Source organism: Diplodia corticola, assembly GCF_001883845.1.
Source record: "Diplodia corticola strain CBS 112549 chromosome Unknown scaffold59, whole genome shotgun sequence".
NCBI classification, from domain to species: Eukaryota; Fungi; Ascomycota; class Dothideomycetes; order Botryosphaeriales; family Botryosphaeriaceae; genus Diplodia; species Diplodia corticola.
In genome coordinates, this window is record NW_017971538.1 from 77,493 (window position 1) to 92,890 (window position 15,398).

Consider the following 15,398-nt stretch of genomic DNA (forward strand, 5'->3'; position numbering starts at 1 on the left):
AGTTTAAGTCCTATCGGAAATAATTCTCAGTTCGACCATAAGAAGAGGTGTTGCTGGCATTATTACATGAATCGATTCTGTTTGGGGTGTGGCTTGGGGTAATGGCTACACCACCACAGTAACGTTATTTTTAACGGATGATAATACATTCTTTTAGACTCTACTCGAGAAACTTATAGAACCACTACCAGTCTTCGTTTGCAGTTCCCAACCCGCGTTCTACACTAAAAAAAAAAAATCCCACTTTTCGGCATTCCATGCCACTTTTAAACTAAGAGCCGATAAATGTTGAACCAGTACTGTTTGATTCAAGCACCTTGTAGCGACCAAGAGGAGACGATAGATCACGAGGTAGCTGTTGTCCAAGAGAAGTAGATAGTATGTATGTATGGTCTACTCGGAGTTCACGACGTTGTCGCAAATCCGCGCATTGTGGCTCACTTAAGACCGGGGAAATGCCTGGTTTGGACACCATCCAAGTCCATTTCTTGTGCATACAAACGCGGTATTTAATCACTATTCCCCGCCAAATACCCGTGAGATAGTCATCTAGCGTGACGTGCTGTTTTTGCTGTGCCATGTTAGAGAAATTTTGAAGCTTGCCGCTCTCGAAGGTGAGATCACAGGTAGTGTCCCAATGAACAGCATCTTCTTACATCTTGCCTGTGTCATGATTCTCTTTGCAGCTACAGGGACGACTCCGATGCATTTGGTTGCCTTCTTGTAATACTTCGCCTCTTTCGGTTTCCCAAACATTCCGGGTAGCCTTCATGCTTGCAAAACATTTGGAATCAGGCGCGAAAGGATTATCTCTTGAACACCCAGCAGGCTTGGTCGGGTAACCTGGCTTCGTGTGTTTCTTTCAGGGTCACCGAGGTTTCCTGTTGCATGCAGAACTGCTTCTGCCGATAAGGGGGTCAGGAGGCAAAGCGCTACGGCTGAGTGACCAAAGCATTTCATTCCATGAAGTAGCCGCTGTGTTCATTCGGTAGATGCTGGCCGAAGTCTCTTGTTACACTTGAATGTCTCGCCCTTTTGCATGAGTGTCTTGTCGCGACGACCACAATGTGAGCTCAACAGAAGATATTCAGTGTCCTCGCGAAATCTTGTCGTCTGACTGAATCTTTCTTCCGGATAATTTTGACGGCAGTCAGCCGCGTTGGAAGCTCGTAGGAGGCGTCGTGCTGCTCTCAGTACAATTCATGTTGCTGAGCTCACTCTCGAACCCACAACGCGACTTTCGAGAACATTTCCGCAGGCGCAGTGGAAACGCGAGGCTTTGGAAGAATGTAAGTGCTGCTACAGGGTACCGTTAGCAAAGAATGTAACCATCGTCAGCCTTTTGGGATGCTCGGCCCTATACGGAAACAAACATGACCGGCTTCCAGGCTCGGCTCTCTTTTGAGCGAACGATCGGACTACATGTGGGAAATCGAGCTTTGACATCATCTCAAAGAAACCTCCAACATGTCCTTGACCGGTTGGACTCTAAATTCAATTTGATCTCGCCAATATTTGCCGGCAATATCTTTAACGCGATACCAAAAGAGTCGACACAAACGACATCCTCCCGCCGACATGCTATAGCAATCCACGAGCTTAGCTGGAGCAACGAAGGTCAAACGAATCTTAACAGGGAAACCGGTCATGCCAGATCATAATATTATCATCCTCGACAAGGCATTCGCGCGGCTGTCAACGCTTGTCTATACTATGATACACCATCATATCCGACGTAGAAGCCCGAGCGCCTTCTTGAACCCCCTCCCCAATGATATCAACCATCTTCCATCTTTTTGTCTTCCTTTATTCCAGCAGCGAAGCCTGATTGGTGTAGAGGACGTCGACGACGTTGTGCAACTTCTCGATAGTTCCAAGGGCGGCGTCGTAGGCCTGGTCGCGCTCCGTCTCCTCGAAGACGATGAGGCAGCCGGCACCCTGGTCAAGCACGCCAATGATGACCTTGTCGAGGATCATTTGGCTGAGCTTGCGCTCGACTTGAGGAGTGTCGAGACCGACGAGCTTGGCGATGTGCGAGATCTCGACGCGGCTGTACGGCTCGATGACCTTGATGAGGTTCTGCTCAAGCATGGCATCGTAGAGGCGGCGGAGGTGAGAGGCGATGAAGCGGTCCGAGCCAAGCTCGAAACGGTAGTCAGACAGAGAGCGCTCGTACTCCTCCAGACTGCGGTTGGCATGCGCGCGTGCCACGGCCTTCATTGCGTCCAGGTTCTTGCCCGCGTACTTCAGAGCGTGCTTCGAAGCCATGATGTTGTTGACGTCGTCGGTCTGGTTCAGCATGACCTTGCAGAGCAGCATGTATTGTAATGCCGAGGTGGACTTCTGCTCGTCATCCTGCGAATGGTAGCCCTCCATGGCCTCGATGAAGTAGGAGAATGCTGTGGTGAAGTCCTTGTCCTCGGCATGCAGCATGCCACTCTGCATGTCCAGGCCAGCTTGTAGCAAAGGAGGAGTGTAGACAGAGGCGGCGGAAGTACGAGCGGACGTAAGGGCGGCGCGGCCCTTGGGAACGTTGCCCAAGGCATGGTAGACACGCGACTCCAGAAGCTGGACTTCAACCAGCACCAATTTGTCATCCAAGCGCTTCAGCTCCTTGAGCAGGCTGTTGATGAGGGTAAGAGCGTCGTAGTAGGATTGTTTCTGCATGTACAGCGAGACGAGACGCGTCTCGAGGTTCTGGCGGAGGAAGCCTCGCCTCTCCGAAACGGCCCATTCTATGCACGACTTGGTGACGGTGATCTGAGTCTCGAGGGTGTTGGGGATAGCGGCGAACATGTCAAGAAGCTGCCTCACTGCACGATGAGAGGATTAGCCCATTACGCAAACAAGGTGTAGCATTATCAAAGCTCATACCGAGCTTCGCAGTCTTGGCCCTCGCAAAGGATGACAGCACTGATCTTGTCTGGCGGATAAGCTCTCCGAGCTCGTTCGTCTTCCGGTGGTCGCGGTACAGCTCGCCCAGAGACACCAACGCGTTCTCGAAGTTCTTGATGGCGGCATCGTTGGAGCCAGGGTCCTGGGACAGCACGTCGCGCAATGTCTGCTCTGCCTTTGCCGGGTCCGTCTTAGCCACCTTCTGAGCCTCCTCTATCCGCTTCGCATCTTCCGGAGCGGAGGCAGCCATGGTCAACGAGGGCAACAGCGGATCGGGGGGTAGAGATGGAGTAGGCGAGGAGTGGGCGGGTCGGGGGCGGGTTGCGGATGGGCGATGTGGTGTTGAGAGCAGCGCGGCGGGCTGGAGCTGTGATGTCGGAGCTCCACAGAGCGCCTCGCCGCGCGCTACGACGGATGCGGCTAGCCCGACATCATCCTCTCCAAAAGTTCTCGACACTGCGGCGAACGCTTGCTCCTCCGCCCAGAAGCCAAAATGGTATGTTGACTACCCCACCCGCCGACTGCTGGCTCTCGCCGCTGACACGGTGCGCAGAAAATCAAAGCCCTCTCCCGCTCTGCGAGCGACTACCAGGCTGCGGGCACGAACGTGTCCCGCACGCCGAGGAATCTTGACCCGGCCCTGCACCCGTTCGAACGTGCCCGCGAATACACGCGCGCCCTCAATGCCACCAAGATGGAGCGCATGTTCGCTCAGCCGTTCCTTGCGCAGCTCGGGAAAGGTCATGTCGATGGAGTCTACTCCATTGCGAAGGATCCCGAATCTCTCCAGCACTTTGCCAGCGGTAGTGGTGATGGTGTCGTGAAGGTCTGGGACTTGACAAGCCAGGAGGAGATATGGCAGGGCTCCGCGCATCAGAACATGGTCCGCGGGCTTACCTGGTCGCGCGACAAGAAGGTCTTGTCCTGTGGCGCGGACAAGACAGTCAAGATGTTCGATCCGTACAAGACTACCAGCGGCAGCCCTCCAGTAGCAACCTGGCTCGGACAAGGCGCCTTCACGAGCATCACCCACCACCGCTCCGATCCTGCTGTCGCCGTATCTTCGTCCAGCCAGATATCCATCTACGATACCACGCGTCCTGCCTCGAACCCTTCGCAAACACTCGCCTGGCCCACCGCAATCGACACCATCAACGCCGTCTCCTTCAACCAGACAGAGACCTCAATCCTTGCGTCTGCAGCCTCGGACCGCAGCATCGTCATGTACGACCTCCGAACCTCGTCGCCGCTGCACAAGACGGTGCTCACGCTCGCGGGCAACTGCATTTCCTGGAATCCCATGGAAGCCTTCAACTTCGCGTGCGGCAGCGAAGACCACAACGTCTACATCTTCGACATGCGCAACATGAAGCGCGCCCTCAACGTCCTCAAAGACCACGTCGCCGCCGTCATGGACGTCGACTGGTCGCCGACGGGCGAGGAGCTCGTCTCGGCGTCGTACGACCGCAGCATCCGCCTCTGGACCCGCGGCCAGGGCCACTCGCGCGACATCTACCACACCAAGCGCATGCAGCGCGTCTTCTCGTGCGCCTGGTCCCCCGACAACAACTACGTCCTCTCCGGCTCCGACGACGGCAACGTCCGCCTCTGGCGCGCCAAGGCGTCGGCCCGCCAGGGCGTCAAGTCCGCCGCCGAGCGCCAGAAGCTCGAGTACGACCAGGCGCTCAAGGATCGCTACAAGCACATGCCCGAGATCAGGCGCATCGCCCGCCACCGCCACGTGCCCAAGGTGGTCAGGAAGGCGGGCCAGATCAAGGCGGAGGAGATCAAGTCGATCAAGAGGAAGGAGGAGAACGAGAGGAGGCACTCGAGGAAGGGCGAGGTGCGCCGGAGGAGCGAGAGGGAGAAGATGGTCATGGCTACGGAGCAGTGAAGAAATCATTTTTGTCCGTCCCAATGGCTACCAAGGGAGCTTCTGGGCTCGTTTGAGGAGGAGGGGGGGTTTGGCTTGGTTGCAGTCTCGTCGCTGCTTTCTTTTGCTTGTGTAGCACAGCGCCGGCGTTTTGAGGGCACGGTGGTTTACGATTCGTACCTAGGGTCAGCGGCGTTTTCGGAGGAAAGATTGCCCATGAAGCATCTTCAAAAGTACACCTAGTATGAAAAGGGATATGGAGGGATTTGGTGGTAGTTTATCAAATGAAATAGCATAGAAATCAGAATACCCGACCTTTGCGCATCAGCTTTTCAAGCTTTCAGATGGTGGGCTTCCCGCGCTGTACGTCGGAGTGACTATATGGATGGGCGAACAACTAACAAGCAGTTGTAGAAACGCCCAGCTTGTAGAGCGAAAAGCCGTATAGCGGCTGCCTAGTTCGTAGATATCGAAAGTGCACAGGGAGTTGTGGCTTGTAGAGCTACAACGTACTTACATCGGACTGACCGATGACCTACCACACCTCGTTACGAAGGGCCACGCCTAACGTGAACGGGACCGTATAATCTGGTCCAGCACCATGACGATTGACGACACGTTCTTTTGCTATAGCACAGCGCAACGTCAATTTACCCTGTGCTCACATCCGACAGGGAACCGGCCCGATCACCGCGGAACGACGGCTAACGCGGAGCCACCCCGTCCGCAAGGCGTTGATGAACTGCCGTACCGGGAAGGTATAAGATAGTCGCTCTTCAGCCTCAACTTCGGCGCCGTCGGATAGTCGCTCCGCAACACCCAGGCTGTTCCAGTGGAGAAGTGGGAAAAAAAACAGAAACGGAAGACATACGGCGCTTCCGGCGGGCGGCAACGAAAGCGCTGATCAAAAAGGAACATCAAGCAAGAGAGAAAGGCGCAGCAGCATGAAAGATCATCGCCCCTTCTCGTGTGGTAAAGGAAGACGGAGCACTTTCATCTCGTGATGGACGAAATGGAGGGGCGAACGGGGTGGGCGAGTGGGGAGCGCCGGGCACCCCGTCAGGCCAACCTTCTCGTTGTTTCAGACAGAACGCCGAGACACCAACGCACGAACGAAGAAGAAGAAGGAAAGAGAGTCGTGGAAAAAGTTGTATCGTGTATAGGTCGTGGGCGCTGGGCTCTGGTTGGGTGGGACTGGGGCGAGTAACGGCTGCGTTTTGCCGAGCTTAGCTGCCTGTTTGGAGATGAGATGGGCGGCCCTGATGCAACTACTAAAACAAGGACATGATCTTCACTCCGACAGCCGGACGTCAAACGTCCGTAACAAAAAAAATATATATCATATGAGGCCTTTGCTGACGGCATGGGTGAGAGACATGGAAGCGGATGGCGGCACACGCCTGCCTCTTCCCGGCAAGTGATGGGCGATGACGGCCAAAAAGTGCCGATGGTGCAGCGCGTAGGTGGCGGTTCATACATGTCCCGGGTAAGTGGGAGAGAGAAATAAAAAAAAAGCTTAACCTAAAGGCACACCTTTTCATCTCGCTTGCACGAAGTAGCGTGCCCGTGTAAATGACACCGAGAGGAAGTGCTTACTCGCTAAGCGCCTTCAATGACGTGATGTGACTGCCATGGGCTGCTCTGCAGACGGGAAGAGTGGGAAAAAGAGGTGGTGGTGGAAGGCGCCTGGGCGGAGCGCTGATGGTGGTCGAGCAACCCCGGGAAGACGAAATTTCAAGAGCGCCACAAAACCAAGCGGACGGTAACAGCGACGGAAGAAGAAGGCAGCGGATAAGGCCTCGGTGGACGGTGCCCGTCGCCCCCGGTTGTCGGTCGGGGGAATCGGGGAAGGTGGCAGGTAGAGTGCACACTCTGTAGGGAGGATGCGGGTATCACGGCGGCGACGGACGGAGATGGGAAGCAGAGAGCGTTGTTACACGTGTTGCGAGCACATCTTCTGCCTGTTCGGGCTACTGGCTGGGCGGTTGATCTACCTCGCGCACACGTGTTGCATGCCGCGATTACCCTTTAATAATTGTGTTGGCTGGTTTTTCCTCCGGTATGGCGCCCTAGGCATCCCCGCCGGCGAAAGCGCGCATCATCAAAGGGGAGGGGCGGAGCGGAGACCCCTCGGAGGCCCAGCTTCTGCGCTTGTGACGGGCGAACAAACCAGCGCAGCGGGTCCGGCCGGGAAGCAGGCGTTTGCTGGCCGCGCAGCCAACCAGCGTCGAGCAGCGCCGAGCAGCGCGAAATTGCCAGCCCGCCGATCGCAGCACCGGAGGGACCCGGCGGGTTGCAGTTGTATCTCCAGTCTCTGCCTGCTCTCGCCCGGCCAGCATGTGGCAGGAACACACAAGCACACACCGTCCCCATCCCTTCTCTCCTCATCTTCCGTTCACCTGGTCACGCTGACGCCTATCACTTGTGGAGACGTCCGCGCGAGAGTCCACTCCAGCTCAGCTACCGGCTGTCGTCATGACTCTCCTCCTAGCCAGCTGGCGCTGTCGCGCGCTTGCTCGCACGTCCTGACGAGAGCATGTGGCAAAGGCCTGTTGCCTGTGGAACGCAGCCAAAAAAAAAAAAAAAAAGGCACGCAACGAATACCGTCAAAGCCGGCCTCCTTCCCCCCAGCAACACCAGATACCTAGAAGGGGAGACACAAAAAAAGCATTAGGGGACCCAGAGGAATCTATGACGCCATAGAAAGTGCTCGGGCCCAGACAAAGCGTCGTCCGTGTGCCCGAGCTAGAATCTCCATGCCCGCTCCCCGTCCGTCGACATCGGAGAGACGTTGGCCCCGGCGTCGGCCATGACTGCCTTCCATGTCACCAATCATCTTTTCGACGGCCCACGCGCAAGCCACCCAGCGACAATTGCCGACATGTCTGGGAAAGGAACGGACCGAAGGATCATGTCTTTTTTTTTTTTTTTGGCACTGCATGCATTTGGTCCTGATCGAGCCAAGTTCTCTTTTATACTCAGGTTAGGGTTGAAGAGATGGAAAGGGGGCAGGGCGGCGGTTGGCTGGCTGGCTGACTGGCTGGTTAGCGGGCGGGCGGGCGCGGCGCGGCGGGCAAAAATGCGCAAAGGGCTTTCGCATGGAAGGCTTATGGAACGCCCCCAATAATCGTAGCCCGCCTTCTCCCTAAAACGCCTCTTCGACGCCACTCGCCCTCCGGCCCTGGCTCTCCCTCCGCCAAGCTGGGAGCCAAGCTCAAAGCGGCCGGTGGGTTTGGACTGCCTTCGCTGCGTGCCGAGAACTAGCGGTCTTTGGGCGCTGTTAACGGCCTGCGTTCTCGACCCCAAGGCTTGTTGATGCCGGCAGAGTAGCGCGTGCGGCTGGTGCTGCTATGGGAAAAAGGAGGATTAGCATAGCCAGAGGGCGCGGCGCAGCTTACAACCGTGACCGCAGGACGGGGGGGCACGAGCAGGGAACAAGACAGGGTGGAGGCTCAGCGTCCATGCTATGCTATCTAAAATACCAGCATGCAGACTTCGGTGGCTCATGCCGGCTTGCTTAGTTTTGTCTGCTCGTTGGTTGGTCAGTACCGAGCTGGCCAGGAGCGCCCGTCAGCCGGCCGTGCAGACACCGCGAGAATAAGCTTCTCCTACGAGGGATAAGGAACGTTAAGGTAGCGGCTGAATGTAAACTAGTGAGGCTGAAGTCAACATGATGAGCAGACGCGCAGTCTGTCAGCCTCCAAGACGCCTCGCCCCTGTCATCAGCGTGCCATCATGGTCCCGCTTCCTGCGGCAAGCCGAGGACGATATACGGGGTTGCAGTGGGCAGCATGCACACAGTTAGCGTTACGAAGTAGCGGGTTGATAATCAAGCTACTGCAAGAACGCGCAATACAGTGTGGCTGGTTAGGTCGCTTGCAACCGGTGACCACACTTTCGCTTCTATTTCCATCGCTTTGGGGTGTTGGTTGGTTGTTGGGAACCAGCCATACCCCTTTTCGCCTCTCTCTTTTGGCTTACCTGCATCTTGCATGAGCGCGATCGCGGCGTATGCAAGATCCCTGACTCGGCGTGCAGCATGACTCCTTTGCAAGCTCTTGGCTTCGTCAACACATCAGGTCTCATGCACTTGTACATCTGGCGGCATGGCAGTTTTTCATACTTTTTTTTTTTCGTATGTTGTTGATTTAGAGTACATCCATATTCCGAATGCTTTTGGATCAGGTAGTCGTCATCCGTGTGCGGTCTTCCGCATCACTTATCCATCATCCGCGTTCCAACGTTGCTGACACAAGGTGAAAAAGGCGGCACAAACAGAGTGAAAAAAAAAGACTTCGTGCTTGTGAACGCTGCCGAGCCATCTCCCAGAGAAAAGACTGTGCACCAATCTCAACGCACACAAGTCGAGGAAGGCAAATCAAGGAAAGGGCGTGCAGAGCCGAATTTTGGTGTGAGCAGACTTGATACGAATTTGCGCCCTAAACCCCATCTATAACACTGGTCCTGTGTGACCGGTCCCAAATGTTATCCCTAGAACCCCGACGAGAGAAAGGAACTCCTGGGCCAATACCGACGGTATTTCCAAGGCCTATTAAAAAGATTGTCTCTAAAGGTTTCGTTAAGACACGGACGTTGAACTCGTTTTCGGGAGGGAGGAGACTGAGTTTCGAGTCGCCTGGTCGCGTCTGGGTGCGTTGGAGCGGCATGTGACCGACACAGCCAAATCGACAGTCTCACTTAGGCAGCGCCGTTCGGAACGGCGGGGACGGTACCAGCACCCTCGCCCAGAAGGCCCGTAACCTTGTCCTTAGCGTACTGGTTGTACTCGGGGGCGAAGCGAGGAGCAAGACCGCCGAGAAGGACGAAAACGATGAAGATAACGAGGCCGAAGACGATAAGCTTGCGCAGAGCGGGGTGGCGGGAGCCGTATTCAGCCCAGGCACGGCCACCCTGACCGAGGTACTCCTTGAGCTTATCGGCCCCAAGCTTGTAGTAAACAAGACCGCTGAGGGCAATGCTGTATCCAAAGGCCTGGAGACCGGAGACGGGGTCCTGGAAGATGATCATGGAGGCGAAAACGAGCAGGATATCCTTCAGCACACCGGAGAGGGTGAGAACAAGGGAAGAGGTCTTGCCGATCTGTGGGTCTGTTAGCGCCAATTATGCGGACAAATGCGATAGATCGACAACTCACCAGGAAGACAACGGAAACGTTGAGGAGGAAAGCGACCAGCGCGTTGCACATCAGAGTGAACATGCCGAGGTTGTAAATGTCGCTCATGCCCAGGCGGGGAAGCTCCCAGAACATGCAAACGACACCGTTCATGATGGCGCAAGCAGGAGCGTAGTAGTAGAGCGAAACGAGCGGGTCCATTTTGAACTCAGCGGAGCTGAGCAGGCGCTGGACCATGACAAGGCGCACAGCCTCGAAGACGATGCCACCGGCCTGGTACAGGAAACCGACCATGTTGAACTTGATTTCACCGAAAGAGGCAATGACGACACCAATGACGATGAACGAGACATTGCCGAGGGTCTTCATGTTCGGTGGAGCAACACCGAGGGACCAAGTTGCGAGCAGCACGGCGACCGGGGTAGTGGCCTAGTTTGGCGGTCAGCATTCGAGTTGTCCAGAGTGGAGCTCGGAGACCCACCTTGAGCATCTGAATGAAAGCGACAGAGAGGTACAGGTAGGCCTGGTTACCGCAGATCAAGGACAAGCTGAAGAAGATACCAATGGGGACGATGGCGCGCAGGTAGACACGGCCGTTCATCGGGACCTTTTTCCTCGAGTCCAGGACATTGGTGAAGCGGGCCAGACCCTGCGTCATCAAAGTCGCGAAGGTCAAGTGCCATGTGGTCAGGAAGATAGCTGGATTGTAGTCAGAATAACCGCTGCGAGCGAGGCAAGGTTCGGGATCACGTACGGAAGCCTGGTGTCTCAAGTCAGCATTCCAGCTCGGAAATGGTCGAGCTGGCGGGGTCAACTTACGGAAGCCCGCGGTGTCTAGAATCCATTTGTTGAAGACGATGACGCTGGAGCTCAACGAGATCCAGACGCTGGAGGGTGTCAGCAGCTGCCGGGCGCCAGCGGTCGCGCGATTCAAACTCACGCAATGTAGACAGCCGGGTGGAAAGCAGCCTTCGGGGGCTCAGGCTGCACGGCATCGGGGTTGACGGTAGGGAGCGACGCGTCGCGAACGCCGTCCCCGGAGGATCTCGTCTTCTCGTCGGCCATTTGTGCGGCGAATGTGGTGCAGTAGTGTGCGGGAGGGAAGGCGATGAGGCGGGAGGAGCAGCTTGAGCGGCGCAACAAGCTGGGCGGCCCTCAGTCTAGTGTATCGCGCGCGGCGGTGGGCTCGGGCGGCGGCGGCGGCAAGGGAGCACGGGAATGCTACACAAAGGTCGAACGAGTGTGAGAGAGGGGTTTTGGTGTTGTTGGAGGAAAGGGAGCGGGAATCTTCAGGAGGGAAAAGGCGTTGGCGGGTTATGAGATGGGAGACTGCGAATTATCCGGGCTTGGGGCGGCGGCGATTGGCCGGGCGGTGACGAGCGTCGATTCAGATTGCGCGTAAGCACAGGCATGCGTTTCGCGCTGGCTGGTCCTCATCAAACGGCCGCGGGACAGATAACAGCGATCAGCTAGCGCACTGCCCGGCCGGATGCAGCGACAGGGGCAGCAAAGGGCCAATTTTATGGGGTGCTGCGGCGGCCTTGCCTTGCGTGCGGCGCGGCGGCGAATCGCGGGCAGCGCAGCGCTCACGGGCGCCCGCCGGCGGGCACGGCGGGCATGGGGCGAGCGTCAGCCCCAGAGGGCCGCCGTGCAACCTGGCCTCTTCGCGCAGGAATGCAGGAAGCTTGACGGCCGCGTCGAGCGCCGCACCGCCGCCAGATAGAAGAGCTGACGCGCACTCTCGTGGCGGCGGCGCACCCACCCGCCCTCCTGAAATAGCAGCCCGCCCTGGCGATTACTTCATCGGTGGCCCAGCAGCGGGCAGGAGAATACGGGCGGGTGGGCCGCCGCTGCTGCTCAGGCGGACCGCGACAAGAAGCTGTGGCTGGCCGCCGAGCGCGCGCGCCGTCTGGGCTGGGGCGTGCGAGGAGCGGTCATCGCGAGCGCACATCGCGCCGCACATCCTCCCGCGCCGCCCGCACTGCCCAGCCGGTGCGTGGCCGGAAGCACGACCGCCAGCGTGGTATCGGGGGGCCCTGGCAGGTGGAAGGCTGGGCGCACAGCTGCGGCGGGCGGCGCTGGACGAGTTGACACTTTGCAATCAACAAGCCCGTCGATCCCCCTTTTCTGGCGGCGGGGCGAGGGTGCTCTGGACCTGAAACGCACGAATTGAGACGCAGGGCCGCGGGTGCCAGTTACGCCAGGAGCGCCCGTGCGCGCTAGCCATATCAAATTGCCTCCATACAGGCCATTACTTCTCCCCAGACAGCCCTCCCCTCCACCGCCTTCTCTGCCACCTCACTCGTTATAAGCCCGCCTCCGCAGCCTTTCGCATGCTGAACTTGGCCCGCAACACCCTCAAGCGTGTCCCGAGTTTTCAGGAAATCCTCCAGAGCGCTACCGGATTCACCATGACCAAGGAAGAGATGTCCGTCGTCCTCGCCGCCGCTCCCCCCGCTGCCATTGAAGCTGACCGCTCGTAGCAACATCGACGTTCTCGTCATTGGCGCTGGACCCACGGGTCTCGGTGCTGCGAAGCGTCTCAACCAGATCGTGAGCATTCCCCCGCCGCGAGCCTCTGCCCCGCCATCAAGGAATTCAGCTAATTGTCGCTGCAGAATGGCCCCTCGTGGATGATCATCGACTCTAACCCCGTTCCTGGTGGTCTCGCCTCGACCGACACCACCGACGAGGGCTTCGTGAGTCCCCGTTCCGCTTCCGCAGACGCGCAATTGGAACCGCCGCAGTGCTGACGAGCCCCTCACAGCTGTACGATGTCGGTGGCCACGTTATCTTCTCTCACTACAAGTACTTCGATGACTGCATCGACGAGGCTCTCCCCAACGAGGCCGACTGGTACACCCACCAGCGTATCTCCTACGTCCGTTGCCAGGGCCTCTGGGTCCCGTACCCGTTCCAGAACAACATTTCCATGCTGCCCAAGGAGGAGCAGGTGAAGTGCATGGACGGCATGATCGACGCTGCTCTTGAGGCTCGTGTTTCCGGCACCAAGCCCAAGGACTTCGACGAGTGGATTGTCCGCATGATGGGTACCGGCATTGCCGACCTCTTCATGAGGCCGTACAACTACAAGGTCTGGGCCGTGCCCACCACCAAGGTCAGTGCCACGCAGATCCCGCTCGGGACAGCTCCGATGGGACGATTATCGATCTAACGTCGTCAACAGATGCAATGCCAGTGGCTCGGCGAGCGTGTCGCTGCCCCCGATCTCAAGAACGTTACCAAGAACGTCATTCTCCAGAAGACTGCTGGTAACTGGGGTCCCAACGCCACCTTCAAGTTCCCCGCCCGTGACGGCACCGGTGGTATCTGGATCGCCGTTGCCAACACCCTCCCCAAGGAGAAGACCCGCTTCGGCGAGGACTCGACCGTCACCAAGGTCGAGGCCGCTGCCAAGAAGGTCACCCTCAAGGACGGCACCGTCGTCAAGTACAAGCAGCTCGTCAACACCATGGCCCTTGACCACCTGGCTACGGCCATGGGCGACAAGGAGCTCTACGGCCTCACCCAGCAGCTCTACTACTCCAGCACCCACGTCATTGGTGTTGGTATCCGTGGTGAGCGCCCTGAGCGCATTGGTGACAAGTGCTGGTTGTACTTCCCCGAGGACAACTGCCCCTTCTACCGTGCCACCATCTTCTCCAACTACTCCCCCTACAACCAGCCTGAGGCTTCCAAGAAGCTCCCCACCCTTTACACCGCCAGCGGTGAGAAGGGCAGCTCTGAGGCCAAGGAGGGTCCCTACTGGTCCATCATGCTGGAGGTTTCCCAGTCCGGCATGAAGCCCGTTGATGAGGCCAACCTCCTCAAGGACTGCATTCAGGGTCTTGTCAACACTGAGATGCTCAAGCCCACTGACGAGATCGTCTCTACTTACCACCGCAAGTTCGACCACGGCTACCCCACCCCCAGCCTTGAGCGTGACGGCGCGTTGAAGCAGATTCTGCCCCGTCTTCAGGCTCAGGACATCTGGTCGCGTGGTCGCTTTGGCTCCTGGAAGTACGAAGTCGGAAACCAAGATCGTAAGTAGCCTCCCTTCCCTCTGCACGTAGCTCGTTCACTAATAGGCGTACAGACTCTTTCATGCTGGGTGTCGAGGCTGCCGACAACATCGCCACCGGCGCTGTCGAGCTCACGCTCAACTACCCCGACTTCGTCAACGGCCGCCAGAACACCGAGAGGCGCCTGGAGGCCGGTCCTCAGTACTGGAATGTCATGAGCGGCGGTCGCTAAATTAGATACCCCGGTGTGACCGCTGGATCTGACGACGCAGTGTAAGATGGGATGGACACGATTGATGGCGAATTAAGACACCTTTTGGGCTTTGGGCGGGCATTGAGCGAATGACTAGACAGTTCGCGGGTTTGTGATGCATTTCGGATGCTTTCTGCTGTGTGCACGGATTTCTTCCCTTTTGGCATGCACGTGCAGCTTTAGAACTTTTAACTGAGAAAAAAAGATACACTTTGTGGAGGGTGGGGAGGTGGGATAGATGATATCAGGGCACTTCAATAGTCAGCTCTGTAGACGCTAGATCAATGCTATGCGTAAGACATCCAAGTTGCAGAAACACGGCGGTGACGAGGTTTGCACACGACGTGGACTTGAATCATCCGTACCCCCTGATCCAGACAACGACGACCACGAGAGAGAGAGAGGTGTCACCTGTCATGTAAAAAGTGTCAAATGGGTTGTTCCGGTCACCAACGTGCCTTGTGACGTGGCACGCTACGCATGTGCCGAACGTTTCATTACCAAGGGCGAGGGATGATGCAGGGTCCTGGATTAGGTACGATGCAAACGGCCAGGGGAATATCTCCGGTACCCTTTCGGTGGAGACTTCGACCAGGTGTGGGTGGAACTCATCGTTTGGACTTCACCATCCCCTTGCCAACAAGTCGTTGGTGTCCATTGTCACGGCAGACCCATAAGAAATTTTCTTCCGCCTTTGAAATTGCCGCACATGGATTGAACTCATCTCAACCCTATCTCGCAAGGAATATTCTGCCGTGCTTACGTGGAGAGCTGAAGTCAATGGCTGGATGTCTTTTTGTCGTTTTGATCCTGTACGCCCACATCTGGTCAAATGCTTCAACTACGCATGGATGAAGAATACAATTACACATCGAATACAGAATGGTCAAGTCAACGCGGCGATGATGTCACACTTGGATTTGCCTTGTCACAAGCCTTCCTGAAACGTAGCGCGGTGATGGTTCTGTCAATGCGCAGGACCTGCCGCCTGATCATTTCATGCAGTGCGTAGCAGTAGGCACCTGCTCCCCTTTCCCATTGGACTGAGCCTGCCGCGGTGATTACCGTGGTTCGGGCCTCCAACTATCCATTGCTTTCCCACCAGGGATCTTTGTCTCAGATCTCGGGTCAGATAATGAGAGGGGGTGGTCAGAGATAAAAATTAACTTAAGCGTTCCCAAGGGACCGTTCAGATGATCTCCCGGGTTTGTTTAGGTTTTG

General features: G+C 56.9%; 4 protein-coding genes across 4 annotated transcripts; 2 read left to right on the forward strand and 2 right to left on the reverse strand.

Annotated features, from left to right (window-relative positions):
- Positions 1 to 1,806: 1,806 nt before the first annotated feature.
- Positions 1,807 to 3,145, reverse strand: BKCO1_5900026 (26s proteasome non-atpase regulatory subunit 11; the record flags this gene model as incomplete). Its single annotated transcript, XM_020277614.1, has 2 exons — positions 1,807 to 2,813; positions 2,875 to 3,145. The coding sequence occupies 2 exons, from the start codon at positions 3,143 to 3,145 to the stop codon at positions 1,807 to 1,809; spliced, it is 1,278 nt and encodes a 425-aa protein (XP_020126781.1).
- Positions 3,146 to 3,388: 243 nt separating this feature from the next.
- Positions 3,389 to 4,789, forward strand: BKCO1_5900027 (u3 small nucleolar rna associated protein; the record flags this gene model as incomplete). Its single annotated transcript, XM_020277615.1, has 2 exons — positions 3,389 to 3,391; positions 3,449 to 4,789. 2 exons carry the CDS (start codon positions 3,389 to 3,391, stop codon positions 4,787 to 4,789), a joined length of 1,344 nt encoding a protein of 447 aa, XP_020126780.1.
- A 4,677-nt stretch (positions 4,790 to 9,466) lies between these two features.
- On the reverse strand, positions 9,467 to 10,967 carry BKCO1_5900028 (uncharacterized protein; the record flags this gene model as incomplete). The annotated part of the gene is made up of 6 exons (XM_020277616.1): positions 9,467 to 9,868; positions 9,924 to 10,331; positions 10,384 to 10,601; positions 10,657 to 10,662; positions 10,722 to 10,789; positions 10,843 to 10,967. 6 exons carry the CDS (start codon positions 10,965 to 10,967, stop codon positions 9,467 to 9,469), a joined length of 1,227 nt encoding a protein of 408 aa, XP_020126779.1.
- Positions 10,968 to 12,235: 1,268 nt separating this feature from the next.
- Positions 12,236 to 14,156, forward strand: BKCO1_5900029 (udp-galactopyranose mutase; the record flags this gene model as incomplete). Its single annotated transcript, XM_020277617.1, has 6 exons — positions 12,236 to 12,330; positions 12,386 to 12,455; positions 12,521 to 12,601; positions 12,670 to 13,020; positions 13,090 to 13,945; positions 13,999 to 14,156. 6 exons carry the CDS (start codon positions 12,236 to 12,238, stop codon positions 14,154 to 14,156), a joined length of 1,611 nt encoding a protein of 536 aa, XP_020126778.1.
- Positions 14,157 to 15,398: the final 1,242 nt, after the last annotated feature.